The sequence below is a fragment of the Suricata suricatta genome, chromosome 9 (assembly GCF_006229205.1).
Source record: "Suricata suricatta isolate VVHF042 chromosome 9, meerkat_22Aug2017_6uvM2_HiC, whole genome shotgun sequence".
Classification (NCBI taxonomy): Eukaryota; Metazoa; Chordata; class Mammalia; order Carnivora; family Herpestidae; genus Suricata; species Suricata suricatta.
In genome coordinates, this window is record NC_043708.1 from 9,769,967 (window position 1) to 9,786,678 (window position 16,712).

The 16,712-nt window shown below is 54.8% G+C and overlaps 1 protein-coding gene across 1 annotated transcript in view; it reads left to right on the forward strand.

Moving 5' to 3' along the window:
* The window catches only part of PRIMA1 (proline rich membrane anchor 1), a 62,313-nt gene that overhangs the window by 4,233 nt on the left and 41,368 nt on the right, over positions 1-16,712 (forward strand). The window contains exon 3 of the mRNA XM_029951523.1: positions 3,971-4,106. Within this exon, the coding sequence (XP_029807383.1) occupies positions 3,971-4,106 (136 nt within the window). The remainder of the gene's footprint in view (positions 1-3,970; positions 4,107-16,712) is intronic.

Below are 16,712 nucleotides of genomic sequence, written 5' to 3' on the forward strand. Positions count from 1 at the left end.
GGGGGGGGGGGGGGGGGGGGGGGGGGGGGGGGGGGGGGGGGGGGGGGGGGGGGGGGGGGGGGGGGGGGGGGGGGGGGGGGGGGGGGGGGGGGGGGGGGAGCATGTCCCAGGTAAGGCCACTGTTGTAAGCCACTAACGTAGTGTCATACAGCTTGGACTTGATCCTGAGCGCCATGGGAGCCATCGAAAGTTTTTAGCAAGAAATGGCACGATCTCAGACTGGCATTTTAGAAATCTTGGTCCAGCCCTGCTGAAAAGACAGGTCTGGAGAGGTGGGGTGGGGCGGGGGAGGCAAGGTACAGGGAGGCCGGGGAGGGGAGCAGTTGCCGGATTTAGCAGGTAACATTGCAGGACAGCCAGTAAATTTGAAGTTCAAATAACCAGTGGCTCCTGCTTTAGTGTAAGTATATCCCAGACAGTATTTGGGACATACTGCTACTAAAAGTTGCTGTTCATTGAACATTTCACGAGGTGTCCTGTACTGTATTTCACCATCCTCAGTCAGAGGCCTGTGCTGCCCCGTGGAGACAGAATGGTGTCCTGGTTTGGGGCGGTAGTGGTGGAAACGGGGAGGCGTTGATGGACTGTTAAGGAGGTAACACGCACCAAACCAGAGAGCAGCACTGATTGGCTGGGGGAGACTGGGGAGCAGCAGCCACAGAGCACCGTGGCTTCCAGACCTCAGTGGCAGTTGCCAAATCCAGGTGACTCGAGACTTGCCCGTGCCGCAGCCCGCTGTCCATGACAACAGCACTGATGAGACTCTGGCCCCAGGGGAGTGCTGCAGATCAGGAGCGGGGAGGCAGGGGGCCGCAAAACAGGACCAGAAGTGCTCACAGGAAGCAATGATGGTGGCTTCTGATGTATGGACTGTAGGCGGGTTGCTGACCTCTCTGGGCCTCTGCCCCTTCTTAGTCAAGTCCAGCCAAGGGCAGGTGACCTCAGGGGTAAGTTTCTTCTCCTTCTGGGACTCCCTGGGATACAGAAGCCAGCCAGGTGTCAAGGCAAGTTCCCGGTGCCAAGGTTTCTTCTCTACTCCTCTAAACACAACCCCCGCCAATCCGCAGAACCCCCAAGGGGACCCAGAGTTGGGGAACAGAAAGGATTTGTGTTTCTCCACTGGTGGGCAGCCCATCCCCCAACGCATCTTTTCATTGTGCACCAACTGAATGCAGGGCCCTGTGAAATCTTAGTGCCTGACTTAGCCTTGCTGGGGCTGTCGTCCCTACCCCCCTATAAGCACGGCTGACAACACTTACCTTTCTCTGTTATCCTCATGGGCGTGAAATGAGAGCCGTTTTCCCATGGCTGACACACAGTAGGGCTCAGGAAGTCCGACTTGGTCAGGATGAATAAAGCACTGACCCACCTGCCACCTGCCTGTCCCCAAGACGCTCACAGCTCAGTGTGGGCATCAGACATTACCAGCCAGTGCGGAAAGTGCCCCAGAGACAGGGTTTACAAGGTGAAGAAGCTACCCTGGGCAGATAGATCTTATTTTATGGGGGGAGGGGGGGACGTGGGACAAAGGTCTGAGTAACCAGCTATCAGTCAAGAGAGGCTCAGTGGCCACAGGCTTGCGCTGGACCAAACTCCAGTGAGGGGCCCCTAGTGGGGTAGATTTTCTTTTAAGTGCTGTGCGCCCCTTTGTTCCCTCCCCGCTCAGCCTTGAAACTTGGCCCCAGCTTTCCCACCGATAATTTCATCGCATTAAACTTTCTTATACCTTATATCCTCTCCCAAAAAATGGGCATTGTGTTGGGCCGGGTTAAGCAGACATGCTCCTCTTGAACTCTTGCATAAATTGCCCCTTGGAGAGCAGGAGAGTAATTGGTCTGGCAGTGGTGTTCCTTGACGTTAGCACGCCGATAGAGTCTGGCAGAGAAACGCCTTCGGAGGCCAGCATTGGCAGAACAGAGCCTTCCCACAACCCCCGTGGTCTTAGAAGGTTGGAACCAAGAGGAGGGCAGCTCGATGGCCACAGAGGAGCTAACAGACGCTCTGGTGAGGCTGGCGGGTGTGCCACTGCTGCGCTAGGAGTTAGGCATCTCCGTGAACTGACTAGGAGAGGCCCACCATCTGAGGATCTGCCATTCCCGGTGGCGATGAGATTGCCTTTGGAGTTTGAAACTCACTCCGTGGCCCTCGGAAAGCACGAGAAGGTGGTGAGCAGCGACTTCTTGGCCTCTTAGATATTAAGTTAGGGCTGCAAATCAGTCCACCTCCTGTTGCCATCCCCCAGTGCTCATTGCCCAGCCTGTTCAGGACCTCCAAATGTGAAGGGAGTGTCGGAGCCCTGTGGGCTCTGTCTGCCGGGCTGGAGATACGCGCAGAGGAGGGGGCCGCGTTGGCCTCCAAAGGGCGCCTGCAAAATGCCTTTCCCAGTGCAGGCTGCAGGTGGCTGGTTGCAGAGAAACTGGGGTTTGGGAGTTCTAATCCCCTAAGCTGACAGCCAGAGAACTTTCGGTGGCTTCTTTGAGGTGAGGGAGGTCACCCCATCCGCTTTTCCGTCGGACAGGCACAGGGCCCAGGGCTCATGGATTCGGGCACCTACCGCAGGGATGGATGCTGGCGGATTGTCCAGACCAGCAGTTCTCACGCGGGCTGTGCAGTAGAAGTCCAGCCTGCGGAAATCAAACAAACTACTCGCGCCCAACTCCACCTGCAGAAATTTTGATTGTATTGGTCTTGGGAAAGTCCCAGGCATATGTTTTGTTTTGTTTTGTTTTTAAGCTGCCTGGGAGGCTCTAATGTGCAGTTAGGGTTGGGAACTACTGGTCAAGCACAGCCCCCGTCCTGTTTACAGGTGAGGTAAGGAAGGCTGATGTCAAAAGAATACAGACCGAGAGTCAAGAGCCACGGATTCTGGTCCGGCTTTTAATAGTCATCCATTTATCCATCCATCCATCCATCCATCCATCCATCCATCCACTAAGTGTCTACTGAATTCCAGGCATAACCTTAGTGGGAGAAAATACAAGGCCTGGCCCCTCCCCCCACGGAGCTCATAGTCTAGTGGTGAAGACAGGTGAGAGCTAGGTAATCACCCAAATGTAGATTTTTGCCCCCCCAGAGTGGAACCTGGTGCCCAGAGAGCTGACCTGGTCAGAGATGGTTTCCTGAGGAGGTGAGAGCCAAGCTGAGTAATGGACAAAGCAAGAGAAAGGTGTGGGAGAACATTCCAGAACATTGGAGCAGCGTGTCCAAAGTGGGGGCGGGGCATGGCCAGGGTCCAGGGACTAGAAGAAGGGCGTTGAGGGCAGAGGGGGAGCTGAGAGCATGGGGTGAGGTGGGGCTGGAAACGTTAATCAGGGGCCTCCTGAGCACAGCCCTGTGACCACGTGATCTCCTGAGCCTGGGCAAGCCCTCAGGGATTGTTGGGAGGATGTGGACAGTTTGATCCTGCGTGTTTCCCACAAAGCCCCTCGGCTCTCTCGCTCACATAGCTGGACAGGGGAGGGTTCCTTCTACGGGGGGGGGGGCGCCTCGGCCTGAGTGGACGCAGGAAGGCTGTCAGGAGCTGTGGACAGAGAGAAGGCGAGGGCTCCTGGAGCCCGGAGGAACGGTTGGCTCAGGCGACCAAGGGGGAGAAGTCAGTATCCTGTCCCCACGTGGGTGTGGGAACCTCGAGCAGCCATTTCTCCTGCCTGGGCCTCAGTTTCCTCATTTGTGTGGTAGGAAAATTCCGAGAGCTAACCGTCAAACTCTCGTCGACCTCTCATTCCTATCCAAGCTACTTGTCAGGGTCTCAGGTGGTCCCTGGCAGAGCCGGGACTAGAACCTTGGTCTCTACACGTGCCAGACCGGCCTCCCGCAGCATCGTTTCCTTTGAGCCAACCCCACGCCTTCCTGATTCCTTCCTCGGGGAGGATCCCGGGTTCCAGCCTGGCTGGGAGCGGGGGGCGTGGGCCCCTTTCCGCTCCGGGTGGCCTCATCGTCTTCTCTCGGGCGCGTGTGCCCGTTTCTGCAGGTGACGCATGGTGAGCCCCAGAAGTCCTGCTCCAAGGTGACCGACAGCTGTCAGCACATCTGCCAGTGCCGGCCCCCTCCCTTGCTGCCCCCGCCACCCCCGCCCCCACCGCCTCCCAGACTCCTCTCCGCCCCCGGTAAGTAGAGGCTCGTTTCTGGGGTTCTCTTTGTGTTTTCCGGGCCCAGGGAGGCCCCGGGAGCAGAGCAGCGGGCAGCCTTGCTTCCGTGGTAATTTTCCACTGGCCGAGCAGGAGGGAAGCCAAGGCCCAACTTTTCCCTGCAGTCTGCAGAACGCCTTTCCCACAGAATGTTCCTGCGAGATGGAGGAGGACGTCTCCCCATCGGTTAATCAGATAAAAGTCAATCTCCATTTGATGAGTGGCTCGGCCGGGATTGCTCTGAAGGCCAGAGCTTGAAAGGGGTGCAGCCATCGGGCGGGTCTGAAATCCCTCCCCACGTACACGCTTTCATGTTTCTATTTTAATTCGCGCTTAAGGAGGCGATTGGTCACGAACCCAAGTGGAGGCTCTGGGAGCGAACGAACACAGATGTCTGACAGCCATTTGACTGCCTGGTCATCCAAACAGAGGAGGGTTTTTCATTAGCCAGAATGGCCTCATCCTGACTCACAGGGGTTAGGTTTGCTGCTGACGGTTGCCGGCGAGGAGGTCACTGACCAGAGATTCTTTATCACGGGTGGATCACTCCACGTTCAGCCTTGAGACCACCTGGGATTGCACGTGGATCTACCCCACAGAACGCATCCCCGTTGTGTTATTTGGGGCATGTTTGAAATACCCTTGGCGACACTTATTCTCTGGTAGATGGGGGTCTTCGGGCTCTGGGTGTCTGGACAGTGATGCAATGTTCTGGGGACCTGTGCAGTTCAGGCGGTTTCCCGCATCCTGTCGGCTACGCCCTTACCTGTCTCCATTCTTACGTGACACCTGTGGCCCGGTGCTTCTCAGAGTGTGGCCCTCAGTGTCACCTGAAGCTTTCGTTTTAAAGTGCAACTGAGGACCCACTGCAAACCCGCTTAGGAACTGCACAATGACAAGTTCGGAGATGATCCAAGGAGCAGTTAAAGTTGAGAAGCTTGGCCTCCCAGGCTCTCGGCTCTGGCCTCTGAAGAACTCTAGCCTGGGGTGCTCACCTCCTTCTCTCTCCTGAGGGAACCCCTGGGCTGTTCTGGGGGGGTCGGGGGGGCCAGCCTCAGGCACCTGCTTCTGGAGATCACCCTCTTCCCCCTTCGCTTCCTTTGGAAGGCCTCCTCTTTCCACGTTTTGGGCAACAGGCCTTTGCCATCTCCTATGCAAGCCTGTGCTTGTATCTGATCGGCCCACGTTCCTCCAGTGGGGGTCCCTTCCATCCGCCTGCGCTAACTGAGCCTCTGTGCCAGACACAGGGGTGAAAGACCATTCTGGTCTTGTGGGGTCTCTCACTGAAGACCTCACTGAAGCCTCACTGAAAGGCTTCAGTGTCAGCAATCCAGGAAAGCGGCCTGAGGGACCACGGGTCACCTCGAAATCTTTGTGTTGTTGGCCCACGGTAGATAGCAAGGTTGACCTGAGTGTCCAGGCACACACAGGCTTATTCTAGGTTGATGAGGAAGGTGTGGGGAAAGGACATCAGCAGAAGGAACAGTGTGGGCACAGGGTTGGAGGTATGACTCTGTGAGACTCAGTCGTGGGAGTCACAAGCCCGTCAGTGGGCTGGAAGGAGTGGTCAAGGGCGGACCGTGCAGGGCCTCGTGTGCCTGGCTGAGGAGATCACATTTCATCCTGTGTATTGTTGTTTGCTAGACATTATTCCGCATATCCAAACACCTCCTCTCATTTGCCTTAGTTTTTCTTTATTTTTTTTTTTATGTTCCTTAAATCTTGAAGGGAGAGAGAGAAAGAGAGAACAAGCAGGGGATGGGCAGAGAGAGAGGGAGACACAGAATCCGAAGCAGGCTCCAGGCCCTGAGCTGTCAGCACAGAGGCCAATGCAGGACTCGAACTCAGGAACAGTGAGATCAACACCTGAGCCAAAGCCCGACGCTTAACCGACTGAGCCACCTGGGCACCCTGCCTCAGTTTTTCTTTACATAGACTCATCTTTTTGTGTATACTAATTAGTTTTCAAAATAATCTTTATATAACTACTGAAATGAGTCAGTGAAAAGCCAGCATCATTGGCATAAATATTGGGGCCCATAAAAATAAATGCAATTAACACAAAACAATGTTCCAAAGTTCTAGCTTGTTGTGGAAGGTTCTGGGCTCAAGGCTTTTCCTCTTTTTGTTAAAAAGGGAGATGGGGCACCTGGGTGGTGGCTCAGTCAGTTAAACATCCGACTCTCGGTTTTGGCTCAGCTCACGATCTCAGTTTTGTGAGTTTGAGCCCCTGCTTCAGGCTCTGTGCTGTCAGAGCCGAGCCTGCTTGGGATTCTCTGCCTCCCTCTGTCTCTTTCTGCTCTGCCCCCTCCCGCCTCCCCAAGCTCATGCTGTCTCTCTTTCAAAATGAATAAATAAACTTTAAAAGTAAAATAAATTTTAAAAAAGTAAAAGGGAGAGAAGCAAGTGGTAGAAAGATCTCAGAGCTTAATAGGGACCACGTGGAGGTTTTTCTCTATAAAGAATCAGAAGGCTTGTACGAGAACCGAAAGATGCCGAAGTTTCTTGTTCTGCGTCTCAGCGTGTTAGAGTGCTGAGCCCAGGTGCCATCTGCGACCAGCTCCCTTAGCTGCAGGGACACGCACCCCGTCCTTTAGGGAATGACTGCAGGTAGCTGTGAGCCCACAGAGGCATTAAGTAAGAAAGTGGCAGGATTCCACATGGCCTTCTGCAGAACCATCAACTTTCCTGGCAATGTGGAGGGTGGCCTGGGGGTGAGCCGGACTGGACTCGAGTGGGGAACTCCCAGGAGGCTCCAGACCACCCACGAGGGCCGGGAGCCAGGCTGGGAGCTGAGGGGATGGGGAGGCAGGCAGGGAGGGCCTGGTGTGAGGGGAGAGAGGCCTCCTGGTGGGCTTTGGGCCGAAGGCTTCCGGGGGCGAGGAGAGAGGGCTTTTTCAGCTACACATATTGGAACCCCATCTGCTGAATTCAAAGCCGGGGAGAGAGACATTCGTTTCCCAGTTCATGTATCAGCAGGATGCTGTATGGTGAGATAGTGGATTTCTGTCTCTGCCTCTCTGTCTTCGGATCTCTCCCGCACTGTCTCTTCCCTCAGGCTGGCCCAGCATCTGTGGCTCCCGGCTCTGGGGATTCCGTCCACCTTACGGTTAATAATCTCCCTACATGGGGAGCTTCACTTTCTGAATCCTTCAACCGAAGTCCTGGGGCAGACTGTCATTGGCCCAGCTTGGGTCACATGTCTGTCCTTGGACGGACCAGTCGGGGTGGCCTAGGATGGGGTGGAATAAGCTGATGGGCCAGGCCTGGGCCCTGTGCCCACCCTTGGCGTTGGCGCAGAGGGACAGAGATTAAAGGACGGGTGGCTTTCCATGGGAGGGGCTGGGTGGAGGGGCTGCATACAGCCAGAGAATGAGGACGCAGACCCTGGGCAGGGCAGACAGAGGAGGCACCCCGCAGCCGCGGCCTCCCCGGGGCGTGCCAGGCAGATTAGACTGTGGCAGAGAAAATATTTTGTGTGTTCGTTCTGTCCTTGTGGCGCTCAGCCTAGACCTTGCATACAAGCGGTGCTCAATAAATGTCAGGCAGGTATCGAGCCACGTCTGCAACGTTAGCCTATTCCATGATCACCAAGGAGTTCGCCTCTCCCAGCAGGCACGGGGCTTCAGAGCCAAGAAACCGCTGGTGTTCGTCTCATGCAGTAGGTGTGCAGGACCCCAGCAGGTGCCGGGCACTGTGCCAGCTGCTAGGGAGCCAGCAGAGAGTCAGAGAGGGACAGTTCCTGCCTTCACGCAGCTCAGTTTGCAGGATGTATTGGCCGCAGTGCCCTTTCCTGCTCTCGCTCTGGGGACCCTGTAAGCACATGTCAGCCTTTTGCCCATCGGATGTGCCTTTCATCCCTTGTGCTCACACGGGCCTTCACAGGCCAACATTTGCGTTGGGCACACTGGGGGCACACGGAAGTGCTCAGCAGCTTCACCAACCAGCAGGAGCTAGAAAGGAGGATCTGGGAAGACGTGGAAGAATTCTCCAGTAGACGCTGGACAAGCTGGAGTGGAGGGAGGCCAGCCAGCCAGTGGAGGAGGGGGAGTGGCTGAAGCCAGGAGTTAGGAGCCCAAGGGTTAGACAGATGACTCCCTGCCGAAGGAATGTTCGTCTGTGGGAGTGTGGGTCTGGGATGGAGGGAGAAAGAGGGAAGAGAAACCTCTACGCGTCTTCACGCAGACCTGTGCAGTCTCCCATGAAAGCGACTGCGGAAATGCGTATTGGGATTGTTGGATGTTCTCCACGTGGCCAGGCAGGCCGGCCTCCCTCTTCGTCCAGACAGCATCCTGCGGCTCAAGGTGACCACCTTGTCGTGTTTTGCCAGGACTGTCTGGTTGTAGCCCTGAAAATCCTGTATCCTGTGAAACGCTTCGGTCCTGGGCCCGCCGGGACAGCTGGTCCCCGTTTTGCTGAGCCACTCTTCTGGGGCAAAGGCAAGGTGGTTGTTTTAGGTGTCGATTTGTTTGCTTTGGCATGGCATGTTTATTTTGTTTTGTTTTGTCACGAAACTTTCAAAGACGCTGGCGCCCCCAACCTCCATCTGGAACTCATTGCTCACGGGAGCAGCTTGGCGGTGCGTTCCTCTTGGGGGGGAGAGGGTGGCAGACCAGGACCGCCCCTCCCAGCAGTCCTGGGAACTCTGTTGAGTCCCACCTGCCACAGGAGAGGAGCATGGAAAAGCACCTCCACCGTCTGCCCTTTGTTTCTCCGACTCTGCCTACAACCCTTTGCACTTGAAAGGGGCAGTTGCGCTTTGTAAACTTACAAGCTGTGGTCAGAGGGAGAAGCTTGACCAGCGGTTCCTAAACATGAATGTGGTCAGAATCCCCTGGGGGGATTGTTTAAAGCCGGATGGCTGGAGCCCAATTCAGGAGGTCTGGGGTGGGGCCTGAAGATCAGCATCAGTCCCACGTTCTCAGTTGCGGTTGCTGCTACTGGCCTGGGGTGCACACTTTGAGAACCAGTGTCCGAGAGACTGACCATCAGGGTAGGGGACGTTAGGGTCAGACCCAGCCCTTCCGCTCCTCACGCTGTGACCCTGGGCACATCCCATCTTTCTCAGAGCCTCGGTTTCCGCATCTATAAAGTGGGACTAGTGGTACCTACTGGAGAAAGGGCTGCTGTGGAGGCTGGAAATGATACAGGCTGCCCTTGGCAGAGGCTGTGTGCTTGAAAAGCACTGTTACAGCGCAGTGACTCAGCCTCAGACCTGCCCTCAGACCTGATGGCAAATCCTGCTCATTAGCTAAGTGATTTGGGCAAAGGATCTTTTTTTTTTAATTTTTAAAGTTTATTTATTTATTTTGAAAGAGAGGGGGTTAGGAGAGAGAGAGAGAGCACGCCGGGGAGGGGCAGAGAGACAGGGAAAGAGAAAGAATTTCAAGCAGGCTCCGCACTGTCATCATAGAGCCCTACATGGGGCTCGAACTCACGAACCGTGAGATCATGACCTGAGCCCAAATCAAGAGTAGGACGCTTAGGACGCTTAACTGACTGAGCCCCCCAAATGGCCCTGAACAGGGTGTCCTTAACTGCTTTGGACCTCAATTTCTGCATCTGCAAAATGGGGCTAATGGCAATACTTGGTGCATGTGGGTGGTTGTGAGGATTCAGTGCCACAGGTAACCCCGTACAGAACCCAGACAACACCCCATAAGTGGCAGCTAATAAATAATACAGGCTGCCAGGGTGGCTCAGTCGGTTACGTGCCTGACTCTTGGTTTCAGCTCAGGTCATGATCTCGAGGTTTCATGAGTTCAAGCCCCGTGTCGGGTTCTGTGCTGCCAGCACAGAGCCTGCTTGGGATTCTCTCTCCTCTCTCTCTCTCTCTCTCTCTCTCTCTCTCTCTCTGCGCCTCCGCCACTCATGCTCTCTCTGTCTCTCTCAAAATAAATAAACCAAACAATATTTAAAAATAAATAATACCAACAATAACAGTGAACAGTGCTGATAATAAAAGGTCACTGGCTTCCAGGTTGAGCGTTACTTAAACATGATGCTGGCTGCCCCAAGGGGCATCAGGTTAGAAGCCTGAGGCTGAAGTTGGCTCTTAAAGGATGTATGGACCCCCCCTAGGTATTCAAGAGAAAGGAAAGGGTTTTCAGAGTTCCGCTCATGCGCCTTGCCAGGTTCACGGCCATCCGCAGTCCTCCAGGTAGTTCCGGAAGGTGGGGGCAGGGGTGAATCCTGGCAAAGGTAACGGCATGCTCAGGGGCTGAGCAGAAAGCCCACACGGGAGCCACTGGAGCTCAGGACCGGGCTCACTTGGTAAATGTCAGCGATGCCCACTCGTCCCCACATGTGACTCAGATGGCAGAGGACACGGCGGGGGACGTGTACCAGCCCTCCAGGAAAAACTGGTACCTCCCTGAGACCTGCTTCTGAGGCTGATTGGGCCAAAAATAGCTGTGGCAGAACAGAGGCGGGCGCCTGCGTTTCCACAGCGCCTGTCTTTACGGAGTCGAGTCACCGATAGAGATTTTATTTTTGCATCTATTTTGTTCTTAGACAAAACAGAAGAGAGGTTAAGTGACTCCCTGGGGTCACGCAGCTGTGATAGAGCTAGAATGGGGTCACCTGGTGCCCCATCCTGTGTGCCAAGGGCCAAGTTTAAACAAATAGAAAAACGGGAGTGGGGAAGTGCTAGGATGCTTTTTATCACTCGCCCAGAACACTAGAAGGAAACCAATGTTTAGTTCCCGGTACTGAGGTGGACGCTTTGCTTTCTTCATCTCATTTACTCTTTAAACACTCCTTATAGTAAGTGGTATTATTCCCAATTTCTATGAGGAGCCTAGGGCTCAGAGAGGGTGAGTTACTGGCTGCAGGCTGCCCAGCTGGTAAGAAGGGGAGGTGGTAATTCGTGCTTCCTGCTGTATCCTTTGCCTCCCTCTGCCCCTCCGTTGCTGACCCCTAGGGTCAAGGGTCCCCTTGCTCCTTCCCTTCTCAGAGTCTTTACATAGATAAGTCCTTCGGTGGGCCAGGCCCCCCTTCAAAGTAGTTGACCTTAACTCATGCAGACCCCAGCTCAAATATCCTCCAGGAAAATCCTCCCTGACTTCCACGGAGGTCACACCATTCCCCAGTTCTATCTGTGGCCAAAGATCAAATCACCCCAAAAGTTAGTGGTTAAAAAAAACCCAACATGCACATTATTCTTTCCTCCGTGGTGATGGTTGATGGGGCTCCACCAGGAGGCTCTCGCTCGAGGTCCTTCCTGTGACTGCCGTCCCTTGGCCGGGGCTGGCCCCATCTTGACAGCCTCCCTGCTTGTGTCCAGTGACTGGTGCTGGCTGACGGTGGGGTCCCCAGCTTGCTGTGCTCACCAGACGCTTATGCACGATGCCTCCCTGTGGCTTGGGCTCCCTCCTAGCATGGCGGCTGTGCACTGAGTCTGAGAGGCAGGTGCAAGCCTGCCCCCTCTCGACGTAGCCATGGGGGTCGTGTGCATCACTTCTGCTCTATTCTGTTCCTTGGAATCCGGTGACCAAAGCTGCTCAAATGTGGGGAGCAGGAATCCGCCTCTGCCTCTTGATAGAAGAGTATCAGAGAATTTGTCTACATTTTAAAACCACACCACCCTCCATCTTCACATACACATATATGCACACATTCTTTGAACATTACTTTTTCCTCAAGAGCAGTCATCCTACTTGTTAAGTATCAGATCAGATCATTAGCAATTAATTCATTCGTCATTAACTAATGCCTGAATCCTTTGCTAGATACAGCAAAAGTCCCTAGTGCATACCTGGTATGTTACAGGTGATCAGTATCTACTAATTCGTGTCTTCTGAAAATAATGTTGACTATCTGCTATTGTCAGGCACTGTGCGAGGTTCTGGAAATGCAGTAGTGAACTGGACAGAATGGAGTTTATATTTTACTGTGTGTGGGCTCCGGCAGCACAGGGGGTGCTGGGATAGACAATACACAAAGCAAAAACATCTCCAGAAAAATAGAGGGAAAGGTGTGCTCCAAAAGTCATTAAAATCATATGATCTGATAGGATGTAACTGGGTGGTCACGCAGATTGCTTGGTCTGGCGACAGGAGTTGACGTTTCGGCAGAGAGCTGTTTGAAGGGAACTAGTGAGAGAGGAAGATCCCGGGAGAGGATTGTTCTCAGCCGAGGGAACAGCAAACGCAAGTCCCTTGGGCGGGAGGTGCTTGGGGTATGTGAAGGGCCAGGTGACTTCTGGCTGCTGAGTGAAGGAAGACAGGAAGAAACCCAGAGGGAGGCTATACCCAGATTGTGCAGGGCCCTGGAGGCTGGGGACAGAGGTAGGGTTTTATCTTAGGTTCACTTAGAAGCCTCTAGACATTTTTGAGCAGAGGTGTGGCATGGCCTCACGTCCACTCTGCGGAGACCAGTTCCCTGGTGAGGAGGCTGTCACTTGGGTCCAGGCCAGAGATAGTGGTGGGGGAGCCGGTGCGGGGTCAGGGTGGGGGTGACGGAGAGGCAGCGGTCTCGTTGGAGGCTGGGGTAGAAGGACTCGTGCTGGCTGTGACTGTCGGGGAGGAGGAGGGGCAAGGGTTCTCCTGGGGTTTGTGGGATGAAGGAGCAGAGAAGCCACAGGATGTCCCCACCCCTTGGTGCTCAGGATTTGGGTGGTCGCACCAGTGGGGTCATCAGGCAGCCTCAGACGGTGCCACAAAGGAGTCAGCAGAGGCTCTGGTGTCCCTTGGTGTGTTTCAGCCACTGCCATTTTAAGGACATAACCTCCGGGCCTTGAGCGCAAGTCCAAGGTTTAACAACACTCCATCCCTATAAAGGAGCCAACCAGATTTTCTTCTGGGTTGTTCGTGGTCTGGGCCAAGCAGAGGAGGAGGCCCTCAGAGGCCTCTAAAGCCAAGGATGGGTGTGGAGGGTGAGGCCGACCGCAGGGACCGGCCTTCTCCACAGGCTCCTTACGAGAGCGCGTGACTGCCGCGGCGCTGTCCTTGCCAAGGGTGAGGCCTGCTGTGGAACTGTAGGCCTCAAATAGGGGCCGTGTCACTTTGCACGTTTATTTGCTTCATGGCTACGTTGGCAAAGCTGGTCTTCCCTGTCACATGGCTTTGGACCTTGGGGGATTGGACATTCATCCAATTTGTGGAAGACATCTTCCATCCTGTCATCGGTGAGCCACCTGCAGGCCTGCACGTAGGAGGGCCTGGGGGCGGGGCCTGGCTCTGGCCCCTTACAGCCACGCACCGGTCCCTCAGCCCCTCTCTGAGCTTCTGGTTGCTCATCTCCCTCCAAAGGGGGATGTGGAAGTAGAAATAATACGTGAGGGCCTCGCCTCGCATCTGGTGCCTTACCACTCTTAGTAGATAGAACCTCTTGTCCACGTTATCCTGGCTAAAGCAACTCTCATATCCAAACTGGCCTCAGCTCCCCCATCCACGAAATGGGCCGGCCCCATCTTGCAACCCGCTCTGTGCCAAGCATAGTGCATGCGTGAGCCTGATTTTTGTCTCTGGACATGAGCATCTGATATCTGGAAGAGCTCTAATACATGCTGGCTCTTTCTTTTAAGTGACTTTCTTTTTTTTAAGTACTGAATTTTCTTTTCCCATTTCAATAAATGGAACTGTGCGTCTTCCATGTATTTGCTTGTATCCAGCAAGTAAAATACTCCACATGTATGTGGACTCTAATTTATTCAACCAACCTTTATTTGTTGATTTACTGAGCAAACACGTGCCAAGAGGTTGTGCCTTGGCAGGTCCCGCGGCTGCAGAGACAAATTACACACAGCTGTGTGCCTCTAGCTGGATGCCTGAGCAACGGCCGCTGGAGCAGTTCGCTCCACCTGGGAGTTTTAAAAATCACGGGTGCTCCGGCCAAGCCTGGAGGGGGGTGATTCTTGTCTGAACCAAGGTCAAGGCCTTCGGCTGTAACCAGGGCACGAGGCAGGAAGGGGTCTGTGCCAAAAGAGGAACAGGTGTGTGCAATGGGATTTGGGGCCAGAAGTCCGGTGACACTCGCACACGAGTGAGTGGCCTCCCAGTGCCACCATGGGCGCTGGGATGTCCCCAGAGGCAGGGCCAAACTGAACTCTGGGGACATCCAAGAATCTGGGATCTTGGGAGGAGTCGACTCAGCATAAGGGTGTATATGGGAAAATGCATATGTTGGCCAGCGCTCACGTCCAGCTGGATGTGGGCTTCCTGGGCGCTCTAAATTCAGATGCTATACAGGTCAGCATTTTAAAATGTACACTTCAGGGTTGCTTTTAGCACAGTCACGAGGCTGTGCGTTCATCACCCCTATCTAATTGCACAGCATTTTCATCACCCCAGAAGGGAACTCCATACCTCTAAGACAGCCCCTCTTCCAGTCTCTTTTCTGGATGTTTCACATAACCCTGGGTGCCTCAGTTTCCTCGTCCCATAGCAGGGATGAAGCCTCCTTCCTCCATGTGGTTTCAAGGAGGACTGCAGACACTGTTGGGGTTCAGCCCACCGCTCAGCGCGGGGCAGGTGCTCGGAGAGTGCAGCCCCCATAAAGGAAAGGATCCTGCCAGATGGGGGGGCACGATCCTGGCTGAAAGGCTCCGCCTGTTGCATTGGGATCAAGAGCCAGTTCTGGCACCCCATAATTCTGGCCTCGTGTGGACCCTGTGGGGCTGTTGAGTGGGTCGGATGGGCTTGTGTGCGACCATGCTTAGGACAGTGCCGGCCCTGGTGATCATCTTGTCAATGTTATCAACTTCATGTTATAGTAAAATTCATATAAGATGTCTCACTTGTGTCCAGGACAAAGCAGCCAGTCTGACCTACTAAGTTTCTGGTCTGATCCCTGAGAACCAGGACTGTTCATTCATCTTTGTCCCCAGAGACGGGTCAGGGCCTGACACATGGAAGGTGCACACTGAATGTCTGAGTAAATGAATGCATGCCTGACGGGCGTGAAGACAGAAGATAAACTCTCCAGGAGCAAGGGGGTTGGGAGGAGACTAACAGTTTCGAGCGTGCCGTTTGCCAGGGAGCATCTGGGACCATGTCTTAGTTTAGGCTGCAGAAATAGATACTGAGACAAGAATTTGGGTACAGGTGGCTATTTGGGAGTTGAGCCCAGGAGATGCCCATATGGAATGGGGGAAGGGGACAGGGCAAGGGGTGATGTCAAGCCGCTTATCCCTGTGGGCAGCGAAGGGAGCTCAGCCCAGCTCGGGGGCTCCGGGAGATGGTGTCGGATCTGACCTGAGGGCCGAGGTTATGAGCTGATCCCCGGGGGGATGGGGGGGGTCTACTTCCTCGTTAGTTGGACACCAAGCCAGTGAGCCCCAGAAGGACACCAGCTACAGGCTGGCACCTTATTCTGCTGTGGTTGCCCTGGGTGACCTCGCCCCTGCTCAGACCCAAATGGGCCTATGCCTTCCAGGAGTTTTCCCACTCATGAAAGCACATCAGCGCTCATTGGAATACCCGATTTATATATTTAAAGTGCAGTAAATCATTCACAAACATTTACTCATTCGACAAATATCTGTAGATGTCTCCATCGCGGTCAGAGACTGAGCATGACACCGGGGGGAGGGCAGGGAGAGCCCAGAGGGAAGGTTCACGGGGGGGGGGGGGGGGGGGGGGGGGGGGGGGGGGGGGGAAGATCAGGGTTCTGTTTTTTCTCACATGGAGTGTGAGGTGGACAGCTCAGGGAGGCAGAACCCAGGAACTGCAGACGAAACGGAGCACCTAGAATCCCCAGGCAGGAGGCGATGGAGAGCGGAGCTGAGGACGGAATGACTGGCCAGGTGAGGGCTGGGCGTGGAAGTGGGAAAGGGCAGTGTGCTCCTGGCAGAAAGCTCAGCAGGAACAAAGGATTGGAGGCCACAGAGAGTCTGTCCATCCCGGGACCACAAGGGCCCGAGGGGCACGAGAGATGAGCTAGAGGAGAGGAAGATGGGCAAGGCGCAGCATGGACAAGTCTTGTACTTGAACCCCTGGCAGTGCAGAACCCTGGACGGTCTGCATGGAAAATTACCAGCTAAGGTGCCTTCACACAGCCCCAGTGAGGGGCTACGTGGCAGGGACGGAAGACAGGAAGCAGGGAGGAGGCAGTGGACTGGGGGAAGAGTGGTCTGGGCCAGGTGGCAGCTGTGAACAAGGGGGTCCAGGGCTTCAGAACCTTCTGGACTCAGTGACCGGTACTTGTCCTGGATGAGCGGAAAGGAAGACTCCTGGATGACACTATCTGATCAGATACCTCTTGTGGAGACAGGACGCAGAGGGGGAGTGTTCCAAAAGCTCAGCAGGTCCAGATTTTGTCACGTGGTGTTGGAGGTGACCTGTGATAGGAGATGCAGTCGGCTGGTGGGTCTGGAGTTGAGGGCAGAGGCCTGAGCTGGTCCTAAGGGTGGGGGTTGGGGCAGTGATGCTGAAGTCACCAGAAATCACCCAGAGAGAGAGTGGGGATGACAGAGCCTGAGGTTCGGGAGGAAGAGGATCCTGAGAAATGGCAGCCAGAGAGAAGGGAAGAGGAAGATCAGGAGAGGTGACCTTGGAGGAGGGAAGGAGCCAGGGCTTGGGAGAGTTCACAGGCTTAGTAACCAGACACTGGTATTCACCCTCCTCATCCACCCCCAGTGGGGGG